Raw genomic sequence first — 15,444 nt, 5'->3', positions numbered from 1 at the left:
CCTCAGGGGCTCTTCCTATTCCATTTATTTGTGATTTTATTAAGTTGTCTCTTTCAACACTGTCTTAGCAATGACGGTGCCTCAGGTTTCTAGTGATCTTTAGGTCAGCTGCCTCCTTGCCATTCCTCAGAGTCTGCCATAATGTGGATCCTAATTGGGCTTGACATTCACTCTCAAGTAAAAGGCAGGCACCTTCCTGGTTCTCCCGATCAACGCTTGACAGCTCAGCAGCGCTCCTGCTTCAGAGAGTGGAGATACCTTTCCCTGGGACCAGGCTGAGACTTCTAATGGTTCCACCTCCTGGATCTCATTTAAGCCCAAACTGCCATCCCCAAGGTGTATGATTCAGTCATCTGTCCGACCCACTAAGAAATGTTATTTCAGCTTGGAGTGAAATTTAAAATGGAGGAAAAATGGGTTGTTTTCTTTTCCAGTGTTACCTTCAGTGACATTATAGTGGTTATTTAAAAAAAAAAAAAAAAAAGTACCTTAAGTTGAAAAAGTAGCAAATATTTCATTTATTTATTTTGAACCAAGAACTGCCCAGTGGCTTGCATTTGAAATGCAGCTTGGATTGTCTGTTTCCTGTCTGCTCTCAGGCCTTGCGCCAGGACTGTGGGCTAGCTTTGCTCACCACCCAGGCTGCTGATGGAAAGAACTGGGTGTTGAGGTGTTCTTGTAATGAACTTCACTCAAAGCAGGTTCCCTGCCTCTTAAGGCATTCAAAATCTAGTGCAGTGTTAGGCAGAGGTGCCTTGAGGGCTGCCAAAATAGGTGGAGTAGGGAGACATAATAAGCTGTGCTCTATGCTCTGGCTGTCATGCCCTACTTGAACCAGGGGTTCCACATACAGTTTTATTTGGGGGAAAGATTCTACTGCAAAGGAAGCCAAAGCAGAAGGAAGGGAGCGAGGTAAGGAGAGAGAGAGGGATATAGAGAGGCAGAAAGACAGAGAGACAGAGGGAGAGAAGGAGGAAGGAGTCTTGAAAGCATTTAAGATTTCTCTGTTTGTGTGTCTCCCATCGGCATACTGTAACATTGACCTAGGTGATTGTTCTTTTTCGTTGGAATTGAATGCTCATATTGCCGATCAGAACTAAAGTCTTTTTTATTATTTATTTTGTCTTTACAGGGTCGTCATGTTAAAACGGGCCAGCTTGCAGCCATTAAGGTTATGGACGTCACAGGGGTAAAGTATCTTTATCTTGCTATCTCAAAAGCTATCTATTTGTTACAGAGAAGATAATGATAGGAAAAATACATTTAATAGCTCTGGAAAAAATTTTTTCAGGAAAATGATCTTTCTAAACATCTAAGATCTTTCTCCACCTGTGCATAACTTAACGAAGTAAGAGTGTTCGAAAGCTGACTGAGAAGACCGTGGATAAATCACCCTAATGAGTTAGATGCCTACTCACCACCTTATGCAGTTAGAGTAAATACTGTGTGCTGATAATTTGCATAAACACAATCACGGATATTTGCATATGAAGACAGAACAAGGATTCAAGGTATTAACAGAGTAATGCTGAGATTACAGGGAAGAGATGGGTCTGAACGGTTTCCCCAAAGGTCCACCTAACACTAGAGTAGACAGAGCTTGGATGGCTCTAAAATTCTAGTGGGATGTTTAACCTAAAGATTTCCCTGAATAAAATATTACTGATAAAATCTTCAGAATAACCTCAAATTCTTATTATAATAGAGCAACACTTAAACAGAATTTCCGCCTGGATGATCAAAAGAAACTGAAGAAATAGCCTTTATTTTAAATACAATTTAATGTTTTCTATCCTTTTTGCTAAGTCTAGTTAAAATATTTTAATGCCTTTTTCAAGAGTACAGAGCAGAAATTAGACTTGAAAGGACTTGCTGGACATCAAAGGCATATTAATCATTTTCTTTTGTCCTGGGGATTTTTCTAAAGTATCTGGCTGCTATACATGAAAGCTAAAAGACCAAAGTCTTCAATTCAGTCCAGAAGCAGAGTATCCAGTGTAAATGGACATTTAATAAATGGGTCACACCAAGGTATCAAGAACTAGTATACAAATGAAAAAGACACACAGTTGGTCTGTATGTTGGACTTCTGTCTATGCCCTTTCTGTCCCAGTTTGTTACCTGTGATAAGTAGATGTTATATGGTAGATTACCTATCATAATGACAATTTCAGTAATTTTCATTTATATAGCACATTATAGTGACTTCCTTTTCCTTACTTATTATTGATCTCCCACCCAAAAACTTATTTGAATTTCCCATTAAGCTAAAACTTTTTGTTTCCATATGTATATTTGGGGCCCTGGTGGTGCAGTGGTTAAGCGTTTGGCTGCTAACCAAAAGGTGGGCAGTTCAAATCCACCAGCTACTCCTTGGATACCCTATGGGACAGTTCTACTCTGTCCTGTAGGGTCTCTGTGAGTTGGAATCTACTCGACAGCAAAGTGTGCAGGTTTTTTTTTGTTTATATGTATATTACCACTTGGATAAAGTAGTACTTCTTTCCCTTTATCCTAAATACATAGTTTAAATTTCAGAAGTTGCATGCCAAGCCAAATATTTAACCCCAATTAGTTTATTACTTTATTGGGCAATTACTGAGTGACAAGCTACATGTAGATTATATTAATTATGTTTAGGTCCCACCCCTGTAGAACAGCAAACCCCAAATAACTGAGGCTTAAGCACGGTAGGGAGTTCCCAGATGGTGCACATGTTTAAGTGCGCAGCTGCTAGCTGAATGGTTGGCAGTATGAACCCATCCAGAGGTGCCTCAGAAGACAAGCCTGGCGATCTGCTTCCAAAAGGTCAAAGCCTTGACAACCATACTTCGCAGTTCTACTTTATACATATGGGGTTGCCATAGTCAGAATCGACTCAATTGCAACTAACAACAACAAGCTTGATAGAGGAGTCCCTATATGGCACAACAGTTAAGTGCTCGACTACTAATCAAAAGATTGGCAGTTCGAACCCACCCAGAGGCAGCTCAGAAGAAAGACCCTGGCAATCTGTTTCCGAAAGTTCTCAGCCTTAAAAGCCCAACAGAGAACAGTGCTACTCTGTACACATGGGGTCACTGAGAGTCAGAATCGACTCTACAGCAACTGGTTTGGTTTTTGGTAGTATCCTGTATAGTGAGGAGTCCTAGTAGGATTTTGAACCTTAGTGCACAAATTTGAGAAGGTTGGTTGGTAAACATGACAGAAGTTTCTTGCTGTGTCATGTTAAAGGAGTCTAGAGGTAGCAGACCAGGGATGTATGGCAGCTGTGTGGTGGAATACCAGGATGTTTCTCTTTTGGCTCCACCATTGTAATGCATGTCTTCCACACTTAAGGACACTTCATAGTTGATGATAGCTGACTGATTTCCATTGATCACTTTCTGTGGCGGGCAAAAAAAATTCACAAGGGCACAGAAGAGCGCCTTTCAGTTAGAGCCTTTCTAGTACATACATTTTTCGGCGTAGTCCTACTTTTCTTGGCTATACCTAGGTGCAAAGGAAGCTAGGAAACGTCATCTGTAATCTGCCAATGTGTCCAGTTAAAAATCCAGTTCTGTCAGTCAAAAGGAAGGAAAACGTGGGTATTGGATGGTCAGTAGAGTCTGACACAAAATTCAGGATAAGATACTATCGGTCTCCACATAGAAACCTATTATAAATGGGCAAACCTTTTACAAAGCTCCAACCATAGACAAATCAGAATTTGTTTTGCAGCTCTGTTGAAGTCATGCTACTGTGTTTTCCTCGCATAGAATAGGATTTCCACATAATGAAATGCTCCTAGCAGTTTAACAACTAATGGTGGTGGACGGAGTTAAAACATTCACACTGCAGATTAGGTTGTCTTGTGTGGTTCTGTGGAACTATAGTTAAATTCCGCTGACATCATTAACCCCAGTGCACCAACTGTGCATAGAGTTGGTGTACAAAGTATGCTCTGAGGGCACTGAATGTTACTCTTCTAGTTTCTGGTTCTATTTGTGAGACATTAAAGTGCTTGGAGAACCCACTCTAGACTAGCTTGCTGGGCATCAAAACAAGTTCTACAGCTATTAATCCAAGAATATATATTTTCAGTTAAAAGACTGTCAGTTAACCTTTCTAAACTGGAGTCCTCTAGAAAATTAAGCCCTACAGAAAATGATTTAGTCACTATTTTCTCATTTCTCCCAAGGAAGGCACAGCTCTAACACTATTCTAGATGCATCAGAGAGTTAATTCATTACATACAATGAATGCCTTATGCCATTGAGGCTTAGTTCTCCTGGGGAACCCTTGTTAGGAAGAGCTGTGTGGTTTCCCTGATTCAGGCACAGCATTGACTGTTATTTAATCACTGACCCTTAAAAATGACAAACATGGATGCACCTAAGGAAATGATTTTCTTGTTCGCCATGGTATCTGATACAGCATCAGATGACTTTTGTATCACCCCCTTACACATCTTAGTCAACATAAGATTTCTTTTGTGAAACTCATTTGGTGCCCTTAGAAAACAATCTATTTCATTTTGTGATGTTGTCTTTTGTGTATTATAGAATGTTGCAAAAGCTTCTTACCAATTGTTGTACTTGAGCTCATTATAGCTGCTCTGTTAAAAACTGAGATGAATTCTCAAAAGTCGTCTTTGTTGATTGTACGCTATGACCTACTGCAAAGTTACTATAGTTTACTGTAATGAAATTGATGAAGCCATAAGCTTGAAATCAATTTTTAAATTTTGTTTTTATTCTATACTACTTTTTTTTTTAAATAGAGAAAACAGCCACTGCGTGTTATGCTTCTGCCCTTCCGGTTTTAGAGCTGAGACGCTTCTAAATTTGATAACATTTGTCTCAGAATTAATTGGTGCTGAAACTCAGACTTAGTCTTTGACATTCTTTAGTTCCTGAAATCTATGTGGGAATTTTCCTATTTCATCTCTCTCTGGGGATTCCTTCCAGCTGGATGTGTGAACTCTATATTTGCCTAGCAAGTCTAAGAGAAAGTGGGCCCTCTAGGGCAGTGTTTCTCAAAGAAGGACTACTAGCTTTAGCATCCCTGGAGTGCTTGTGAGGAATAACAAGTTCTTCCATGGCTGTTACGCACCCCACCGTGGGAGGACCACTTTTCTAGGGTCCTGTATTTACTGGGAAGGAGCCCTGGTGTTGCAGTGATTAAGCACTTGGCTGCTAAACGAAAGGTCAGTGATTTGAACCCAGCAGCCTGCTCCTCGGGAGAAAGATGTAGCAGTTTGCTTCCATAAAGATTTACAGCCTTGGAAACCCTAAGGGGCAGTTCTACTCTGTCCTACAGGGTCACTATGAGTTGGAATTGACAACAACAGGTTTGGTTTCATATTTACTGCTTTTTGGCCACCAAGTGTGAAGGGACTATGATTCTTTGATAACCCTGTAAATAATCCCCATTTTCATTTGGATAAACATCACTAATGTAAACTTGTCCCTTTACAATGCCACCTTGAAGCCCGTGTAGTATTTAATGAGATAATAATTAATACCCTAGGCTTTCATCTTCAAAATGCTGGTCTTGATTACATTACTCAGGACACTTTGGGTTGTAGTATTAAAACCCCCATTCAAACTGAATCAAGCTGAGAAGAGAATTTAAAATTTCAATGTTTACATTAAATTAAATTTTTTTTAATTAAAAAAAAAAATGCTCACAGGATATCCCAGCAGTCACAGGATGTGATTAGGAATTTTGTCTCTCTCTCCATCCCTGGGCTTTGCTTTCCTCCCACCATGTAGTGGCGAGAATGGCCCCCCAGCATCTCCAGTCTCAGGTTTTAGTTGCCTCTTTACCATTAGTCCCAGCAGAAGTGCCAACCTGAATATGAGTGGGCTCGCTTGGGTCATATCCCTGTTCCTAAGCCAATCCCTGTTTCTCTTCAGCCATGTCTGGGTTGGGTGCCTGGCCTTGGTACCTACCACAGGGACTGAGAGTCAGGAGGGTTGATTGTTCAAAGGAAAGCCTGAGAACTCTTACAGAAAAAAGAGGGAAGGATGCTGTGTGGGCAAAAATATATCATATCATGTCATTTGAGTGGATGTATTTTTAAAACTGATATGATCTTAAGTGAAGTGCCTCTCTTTTTACTTTTTAAAAAATATTTCAATTGAAAATAATAAGGATGGCAGTTAACATTGATGGGTGGTTCACACGGTAAATGTGCTCACTGCTAACCAAAAGTTTGGTGGTTCCAGTTCACCCATAGGCTCCTTGGAAGAAAGCCCTGGCAATCTACTTTTGAAAAATCAGCCATTTAAAGCCCTATGGACCACACTGCAGTTCTACTCTGACACACACGGGGTCACCATGAGTCGGAATCAACTTGACAGCAACTCGTTTGGTTTGTTGTTGTTGTTTTAACATTGATGGAGAGCTTATCATATGTCAGAATACTTTTAAATACTTTCTATATATTAATTCATTTCATCCCCTCAACAACTTATAAAACAGGTACCATTATTAGCCCCATTTCAGAGATGAGAAAAATCAGATACAGTGAGGTTAAGTATCTTGTTCAGTATAACATGGCTATTAAATGATGGAGTGAGTATTGATCTGAGCAGTTTCACGCCATCTTTTAAACCTGTCCTCTTAGCCACATTGCTGCAGGTCTTCAGTTAATTTAGAGAGACATCCAGTGTTTAACTCAGTGTAATTTTTTCCCCATTGCTTTATTCAGTAAAAATTTACTCAACACCTACTCTGTGGCAGGCACTGGAAATTCAAAGATGAAAAAGTGGTCCTTGCCTGAACGGGAGCTCATGATGAGACAATCTTGCCTTAAATATTTATAAATAGAGTCTATGAGTTGTATAATAAAGTTAAAAATTTGCAAATAGATATAAAGTTGATAGGATGCTGGGGAGCAGTCATTACATCCAGGAAGACCATCAGGAAGAGGCCATTCCTGGCCAAGGAAACAGTATGTGCCAAGGCATGGAGACTGAAAAAGCATGAAGCATATTCTGGAAGCCATGTATAGTTTAGTTTGGAGGTTATGAAGTGCTGAGGAGGGAGTCATACAAGACAAATTGGACAAGTTAGGGCCAGGTCATGAAGAAAAGGAGTATAATAGTGCCAATATATACAAGGTTATCAAACTTTTTATTTTCCCAGTAGAACACTGGATTAAATAATCTTAGAGAAAACCCCAATATGCATAAGAGATACAAGCAGAGTTGCTGTTTTTACAAGAGGGCAGGAGGCCATAAGCCGTGGCGTGTCCTGCCCAAACCAGTGCTAGAGCCACTGGGGGAGCCAGAAGAAGTTGAACAAGGTGGTATTTGCCTGCTGAGGGGTCCATTTCAACCCCTGCTTGACTGAGTTCCTATTTCTGATTTATTCACTGAATTCTCATCCCAAACCAAACCCGTTGCCATTGAGTCGATTCCAGCTCATGGCGACTCTATAGGACAGAGTAGAATTGCCCCATAGGGTTTCCAAGGAGCAGCTGGTGGATTTGAACTGCCCACCTTTTGGTTAGCAGCCGAGCTCTTCCACTGCCCCGGAGCTTTTTGACCAGTCTCTGTCTCTGATAGAAGAGCAAGGAGGCACCTTCTCCCAGTAAGCCTATAGTAGAGTGCTTTGCCTGTAGTTAAAAGGGCTCAGTGAATTAAATTAGACCCCTCCCCACAACAAATCATTCCATATTTGGTTGTTTGCAACAGCTAGGGGACACACTGCTCTAAGCACACTTGGTTGTTTGTTCGCTTCCAAAGGGGGGCAGTTCAGTGGAGTGGTTGGTAGCATAGCATGGGTTTGGAGTCCCACAGATCTGGGTTTTCTTCCTCGCGCAGAAATGTTGTAACAAAGATGAAATATTTGTAAAACGTCAAAGAGTACTATATCCAGAAAATGTAGCAGATGTGATTACTACTACTAGTTTTAGTGAAAAGTAGTCTACCCCCTGGATTATAAATTGATATGCTTCCCAAAATATTAATACATAAAAAAATCAATTCATCAGTACTAAGCTACTCCATTTAGGAAAAAATCATGGTAATTGCCACACATATTTTAATACCTCTTCAAAGTGGCAGGACTTTTTAAAAGAAATTCGTGCCATATGTGTGCTTGGTAGCCAGTCTTATATTTAGAGCATATTTTCAAGTAAAGTAGACTGACCTGAAAAATATGATTCAGCAATTTTCTTCTTCTTTTTTCCTCTTGGGGACAAAAACAGAGAGGAGAGTGAATACAGACAAACAGAAATATTGGTCATGTAAAAAATTACTGATGAGCATTAATTAGTTATGTATTGAGGTGCATTTGCTCACAGTTGCTACAGTACCACAGTGTACACTCTAACAAAACACAGTACTGACCCCCAGTCTCTCTGCGCTGTCAGGGTGTTCTCTTTGCCACTTACCCTTGGAACTAGCATTCACATATGATAATTCTACAGCAATCATGGCCACAGTAAAAATGGTATAATGTTGAATGAGTGCTTATTATGTGCCCAGCACTGTTCTTAGTGTTCAACATATATTAACTCACTTATTTCTCAAAACAGCTCCCATGAGGACAGTCCTGTTATTATAACCATTTACAAATGAGAAATTGAAAGCACAGGAAGCTTAAGTATCTTGCCCAAGCCCCACAGACAGTAAATGGCATAGTCGGAGTTCAAATCCAGCCAATCAGGGCGTGCCCCCACACACCACAGTTACAGGAATGAGAGGAAAGGACAGCATTGTGGGAACCGGGGCTTCAGAATCAGATAGAGCTGGGTTCACATCCCACTCCTCTGCTTACCAATTGTGACTTTGGGCAAATTTCTTAATCTTTCTGAGTCTCAATTTTCTTATCTGTTAAGTGGGAATACAAACGTTGCAATGTTCTCGAGAAGCTAAAATAGGCACATAATAGGTCCTTAGTCGGTGTTTAAATTATTTGCCCTGGGTATGATACAGCGAATGACAGCAAAGCCGTGACAATAGGAATGAAAAGAGGATTTTGGAGTGTTCATTAAAATTACACAGTTGTATATGGACATGGTAGCCTGTGCTATGTACTACGTGTCATACATGTATTAGTTAATGGTTAATATGTGTAAATAGTTGGAACTCAGCTCTGTTCACCACTGTAATTGCAGAGTATTTAATCTTACCCTAAAACAGTATACAGCTGTTAAAATGACATAATGTAGAACAGAGCCCAAGAGAGAAAATGAGGCTATGTTCTGGAATTGAAGGCTGAAATGACACAATTTCATTCATTCATTCACTCATTCATTCATTCACTATGCTCTGGGGTAATATCAGTAAACAAAATAGACATGGGCAGCGTCTTCTGGAATGTTACTTTGCAGCATGTTGGAAAGACATCTACCAAATAGTTGAACAGTTATTTAATCATAGTTCTCATAGACTTTCAAGGAGGAGTACAGAGAACTCAGAGAGAATTTGAGAAGGAAACTGACCTATCTTAAAAAAACAAAAAAAACCAAACCTGTTACCGTCGAGTCAATCTCAACTCATAGCAACCCTATAGGACAGAGTAGAACTGCCCCCATAGAGTTTCCAAGGAGCGTGTGGCGGATTTGAACTGCCAGACTTTTGGTTAGCAGCCATGGCACTTAACCACTATGCCACCAGGGTTTCTTAGTGACCAGTAAATGTTCTCCTGAGAAAGTGACAGGTACATGAGATCCAAAGGCTGGGTGGACCTTGGTGAGCCACGTGAAGGTGTGAGGGAGAGGCATTCCCAGCTGTGGGAGTTCGACTCTCAGGTGTGTTCAGCTAAGCCTGGGAATCCCCACCCATGGCTGTTCTCCCACAGAGACCCTTCTAGACTCCTCTTTAGGACTTCTCCTTTGAGGCTTTTCAGGTAGATATCTTTAGCAGACAGACCAGTTCCTTGCCTCCAGAAGTACATGATGACAACTTTTAGCAGAGAAATAATAAATGTTTTTGTCTTGATAATGCACTCTACCTTTGGAGCTGTTTCCAGTGCTCAGTTCTGTATGTTGCACAGTGTGTACAACTCGGAAAGCTTCTTTTGAAAGACGTTTGAAAGTTTTCAGTGAACAAGCTGAGCTGCCCACTCCACACACACCTTAGCGTCTGTCTTGATCTTGTGTATAGATTATGCCTCTTCTGATGGCTAAGCGTGTCTGTGTCTCTGCACACGTACATACATGCTGAGTGTGTGGCCTGGATGTCTGGGCTATCATGTTTGTATGCACACATGTTAGAGATGTTGCTTAGAGCAAAAAATGGACCTGGGGATTACTATTTACCCAAACTGAAAAAGATGAGCATTTATGTTCACTAGTTTTTAAAAATATTTCACATAATAATGATTTGAATTTAATGGTGCCTTTCATTTGCATTTCTCAGTGCATTTGATCAAAACTAATTCTTTTAGACCCTAGTGGGATTGAGATGCATATAGATAAAGAAATTGGCACACAGAGTTTGGAGTACCTGGAATCATTGAGCAGGCTGTTCAAGTCCAGATGTGCAACCAGATTCCTCAGTAGTGGATAGTAGGGTCTCCTTTTGCAGCTCGGTTCCCTTCTTTGTGCTGTCAGTACATCTTCACCACCTCACATGTATTCTTTTTTCACTTTACTATGTTTTCTCTTGTTGGGTCCTTTGGACTTTTGTAGCTTGACTTCCTCATCAATATTTTGGCCTTCTCATTCAGGACTGGGGACTCACTTTTTGGTTTCCCTTTTAGAAAATGCCTCTCTTTCTGATTTCAAACCTACTTCCTTTAATGAAGGATCCCTGGTAGTGCAGTGGTTAAATGCTCAGCTGCTAATCAAAAGGTTAGTGATTTGAACCCACCAGCCACTCTGTAGGAGAAAGACGTGGCAGTCTGCTCCCATAAACATTTCAGCCTTGGAAACCCCGTGGGGTAGTTCTACTCTGTTCTGTGGGGTTACTATGAGTCGGAATTCGACCCAGCGGCAGTGGGTTTGGTTTTTGGTTTGGCCTTTAATGAGCTCCAGAGGACAGAAGCAGGAATCATGCTTTATCCATCTTTGCACCCCACAGAGCTTACTAGCTTAGAATCTGGCACATAGTAGGTCCATAAACGCAAGGCAACTGTTTTATTTAAATAATCTGTGAGATAGTTTACTCCACAAGAACACAAAATGAGGACTTCTGGGCAACATGGTGCTATAGACAGAAGCACCACGCCGTCCCTCCATGGCAGAGATCCTAAAAACAAAGTCAAACAGAGACACACGTCAATCCTGAAACCCTAAGCATCAAATAAAGAGATAAAGAACTCAGCCAAGCACTGAATGGAATAAGAAACTGACAGAGAACAGAGATTGAGGAGAGATACATGCAGAGGCCCCCTATCAGCTAACACAGCACCGATCTACCATCTTGTACTCCTATCAGAGATCAGTGAACAGGGGGTACAAGAAAGCAGCTTCACGGAGCTTCCAGCAGGAGATAGAACAAACGGTAACCAGCGATTTACGCTTTCCCACCCTTCTTCACCCCCACTCGGCCGCCTCTGCTTCCTGCGGCCACAGGTCTCTTGGCCGGGAAGCACCAGCCTCACCCTGGTGCTGCTTGGATTCCATCTGCCTGCACTGGCCTGCTCCCTGAGTGCCATTTGTTTGCTGCTGTTGTTGGTTTTTTTCCCCTTCTTTTGATTTCTTCTGTGCCTCTCACCACCTCCCCCTCCTTTCTCTCAAATACCCATTTCCATGTGCCATCTTTGTATCTTCCTGAAAGGCTGCGAAACACCACTTGACTGTGAAACTGCATTCTGGCCCATGCCTCCGTGCTGGTGGGATCCCCAGGGCTTTTTTTGTTTGTTCTGTTTTGATTTGTTTGTTTTCTTTGTCTTTTCTTGGCTTGGGAGCCCCTTCTAGTCAGGCAGTACTGCACAACTTGGAAGCTACTCCCTTACTCTACACACACGTGCAGTGGCATCCCTGGGGGCATTTCTTTATTCTTGGGTTTTTTTTTTTGTTTGTTTGTTTCTTTGTTTTGTTTTCTCTCTTTTTCCCTTTTTGTCTTTCTTCATTTCTCAGTTTCTTATCTCTCTCTACTTACCTACTCTTCCTGTCTCTTGAATACCTGGCACTGTGTGACACGTCTACCACTTCTAGCCAGGCTATACTTCACGGCCTGGGAGCAACTTCCCTAGTCCTCGCAGCCACACTGGTGGGATCACTGGGGGCTTTTCTTTTCTTTTCTTATTTTTATTAATTAATTTGTTTTCTTTTACCCTTTTTCTTTTTTTTCTTTTGTTTTTCTCTATTTCTCAGTCTCTCACCTCTCCACTCCAATGGCAAGCTCCCTTAGCACTCCTTTTTATTTGTTTGTTTCTGTGTTTTTACCTCCTATGCCTCTCTCCTCATTCCCATACCCATCTTAGCTCCACACATCATGATCTCCCCCCTCCTTCCTGCCTACCCACACTGTGCACTGAACATCACACCCCCAAGCAGCACAGGCACAGCCTACCAGAACCTGCCCTGAACTGATTCCCAGCCCTCCGTTTCGGTCCTTGTATGAGCCACAAACAACCCATCCTAGCAAGCCCCATTCAGCTGGACCTGCCCTGCTGTACCATGCCTGAGTGACTGACGCTGCCCATTGGAGGAGGTGACAAATATCGTGACCACAGATGAGCAAACAACAAAGAATGCACAGCCCACCTGCTCAGACATAACCAAATAAAACAAAAAAATTAGGATGGAACAAACAAATCTACAATCAATAAATGAGGAAAATAACTACTGAATGTCCCAAAGACAGCAGACAATATCAAAACATAACACAAAAACAGGACAGAGTGGTTTCAGTAGACGTCCAAAATAAAACACCAGATGACTTTCCAGTAAAAGAAGAGGCACTAGAACTAACTGATAGGGAATTCAGATCTCTAATATTCAGAGCTACCTAAGAGTTGAAGAAAAAGCAGACAAAAATGAGGAAAAAATAAACAAATTCATGGAAAATACGGACAAAAAAAATGGAAGAATTCAGGAAACTAATGCAGGAACAAAATAAATAAATTCACAACTAGAAATCATACAAAAACAACAATTAGAAATCCAAAAGATAAACAAGATTTCAGAAATGAACAGTGTCATAAAAGGGCTAAGGAGCAGGTTTGAAACGATGGAAGACGGGATCAGCGTAATTGAAGACAAACACTTGGATACAACTTTGAGGAAAAATCAGAAAAAAGAACGAATGAAAATGAAGAAACCCTGAGAATTATATGGGTTACAATCGAAAGCAAAAATCTGCGAGCTATTGGAGTTCTATAACGGGGAGAAAACAGAAAACACAGAGAGGATCATTGATGAACTGCTGACAGAAAACTTCTCCAATATCATGAAAGACAAAAAGCTGACCATCCAAGAAGCTCAACGAACCCCATATAGGATAGACCCCAAAAGAAAATCACCAAGGAATATCATAATCACACTCGCTAAAACCAAAGACAAAGAATTCCGAAAGCAACTCAAGAAAAACAAAAAGTCACATACAGAGGAGAAACAATGAGACTAAGCTTGAATTATTTGTCAGAAACCATGCAGGCGAGAAGGGAGTGGGGTGACATATATAAAACCTTGAAAGAAAAATATTGCCAGCCAAGAATAATATATCCTGCAAAACTCTCGATCAAATACAATGGTGAAATTAAAACATTTCCAGATAAACAGAAATTAAGGGTCTGTGTAAAAACCAAACCAAAATTAAAAGAATTATTAAAGGGAGTCCTTCAATCTAAGAACAAACAACATCAGACCACAGGCTGAATCTAGGATGCAGGATTGTACCAGCCAGATACCAGCCTAGGAAATGAACTCTTACAAACCACTGGGTAATAGAAGAAATCAGAGATGGAATAAAAAAATTCATAGAATCAAAGGAGAATGAAAGCACATCATACCAAAACCTTTGGGATGCAGCAAAGGCAGTCCTTAGAGGACAATCTACAGCAATAGATGCACACATCAAAAAAGAAGAAAGGGACAAAATCAAAACATTAACTACACAACTCAAACAAATAGAAAGAGAGCAGGAAAAAAAGCCCACGGCCATTAGAAGAAAGGAAATAATAAAGATCAGAGCAGAAATAAATAAAGATAGAAAAACAATAGAAAGAATCAACAAAACCAAAAGTTGGTTCCTTGAAAGGATCAACAAAATCAACAAACCACTGGCCAGACTGATAAAAGAAAAACAAGAGAGGACACAAATAACCCAAATAAGAAATGAAATGAGGGACACTACAACAAACCCAACTGAAATAAAAAGAATCATAACAGAGTATTATGAAAATCTATACTCCAACAAATTTGAAAACCTAGAGGAAATGAATAAATTTCTAGAAACACACTACCTACCCAAACTAACACAAAGTGATGTTGAAAATCTGAATAGACCTATAACAAGAGAGGAGATCGAAAATAAAAAAATAAAAAAAAAAAAACCAACAAAAAAAAAACCCTGGCCCAGATGGCCTCACTGGAGAATTCTACCAAACATTCAGAGAAGAGCTTATATCAGTACTACTTAAATTATTTCAGAGTATAGAAAAGGGAGTGACATTTCTGAATTCATTCTATGAAGCCAGCATAACCCTGATACCAAAATCAGGCAAAGATGCCACAAAAAAAGAAAATTACAGACCAGTATCTCTCATGAATATAAATGCAAAAATCCTACCCAATAGAATTCAGTATCATATCAAAAAATAATATACCACAACCAAGTAGGATTCATTTCCAGTATGCAAGGATGCTTCAACATTAGAAAATCAAACAACGTAATCCACCACATAAATAAAAGGAAAGAACAGAATCACATGATCATCTCAGTTGACACAGAAAAGGCATTTGACAGAGTCCAACACCCGTTACTGATAAAGACTGTCAATAAAATAGGTATAGAAGGGAAATTTCTCAACATAATAAAGGGCATCTATGTAAAACCAACAGCCAACATCACTCTTAATGGAGAGAAGCTGAAAACATTCCCCCTGAGAACAGGAACAAGACAAGGATGCCCTTTATCACCACTCCTACTTAACTTAGTGCTGGAAGTCCTAGCTAGAGCAGTAAGGCAAGAAAAAGAAATAAAGGGCATCCAAATTGGTAATGAAGAAGTTAAACTGTCCCTGTTTGCAGATGTTATGATACTAAACATAGAAAACCACAAGAAAACTACTAATAGAAAGATTCAGCAGAGTAGCAGGATACAAGATCAACATACAAAAATCAGTTGGATTCCTATACACCACTAAAGAGAACAATGAAAAGGAAATCAGGAAAACGATACCATTTATAATAGCCCCTAAAAAAATAAAATACTTAGGAATATATCTAACCAGGGATGTAAATGACTTACACAAAGAAAACTACAAAACACTACTGCAAGAAACCCAAAGGGATCTACATAAATGGAAAAACATACCATGCTCATGGATAGGTAG

The 15,444-nt window shown here is 40.2% G+C and overlaps 1 protein-coding gene across 11 annotated transcripts in view; it reads left to right on the top strand.

The window, feature by feature from the left end:
* The window catches only part of TNIK (TRAF2 and NCK interacting kinase), a 469,288-nt gene that overhangs the window by 278,840 nt on the left and 175,004 nt on the right, over positions 1-15,444 (top strand). For all 11 annotated transcript variants that reach the window (XM_023737917.1, XM_023737914.1, XM_023737916.1 and 8 more), the window contains one exon: positions 1,133-1,189. In XM_023737917.1, coding sequence (XP_023593685.1) covers positions 1,133-1,189 — 57 coding nt within the window. The remainder of the gene's footprint in view (positions 1-1,132; positions 1,190-15,444) is intronic.

Source organism: Trichechus manatus, unplaced genomic scaffold, assembly GCF_000243295.1.
Source record: "Trichechus manatus latirostris isolate Lorelei unplaced genomic scaffold, TriManLat1.0 scaffold00110, whole genome shotgun sequence".
Lineage (NCBI taxonomy): Eukaryota > Metazoa > Chordata > Mammalia > Sirenia > Trichechidae > Trichechus > Trichechus manatus.
Note: the sequence above shows the minus strand (reverse complement) of the source record. Positions and strands in the feature narration are given on the sequence as shown.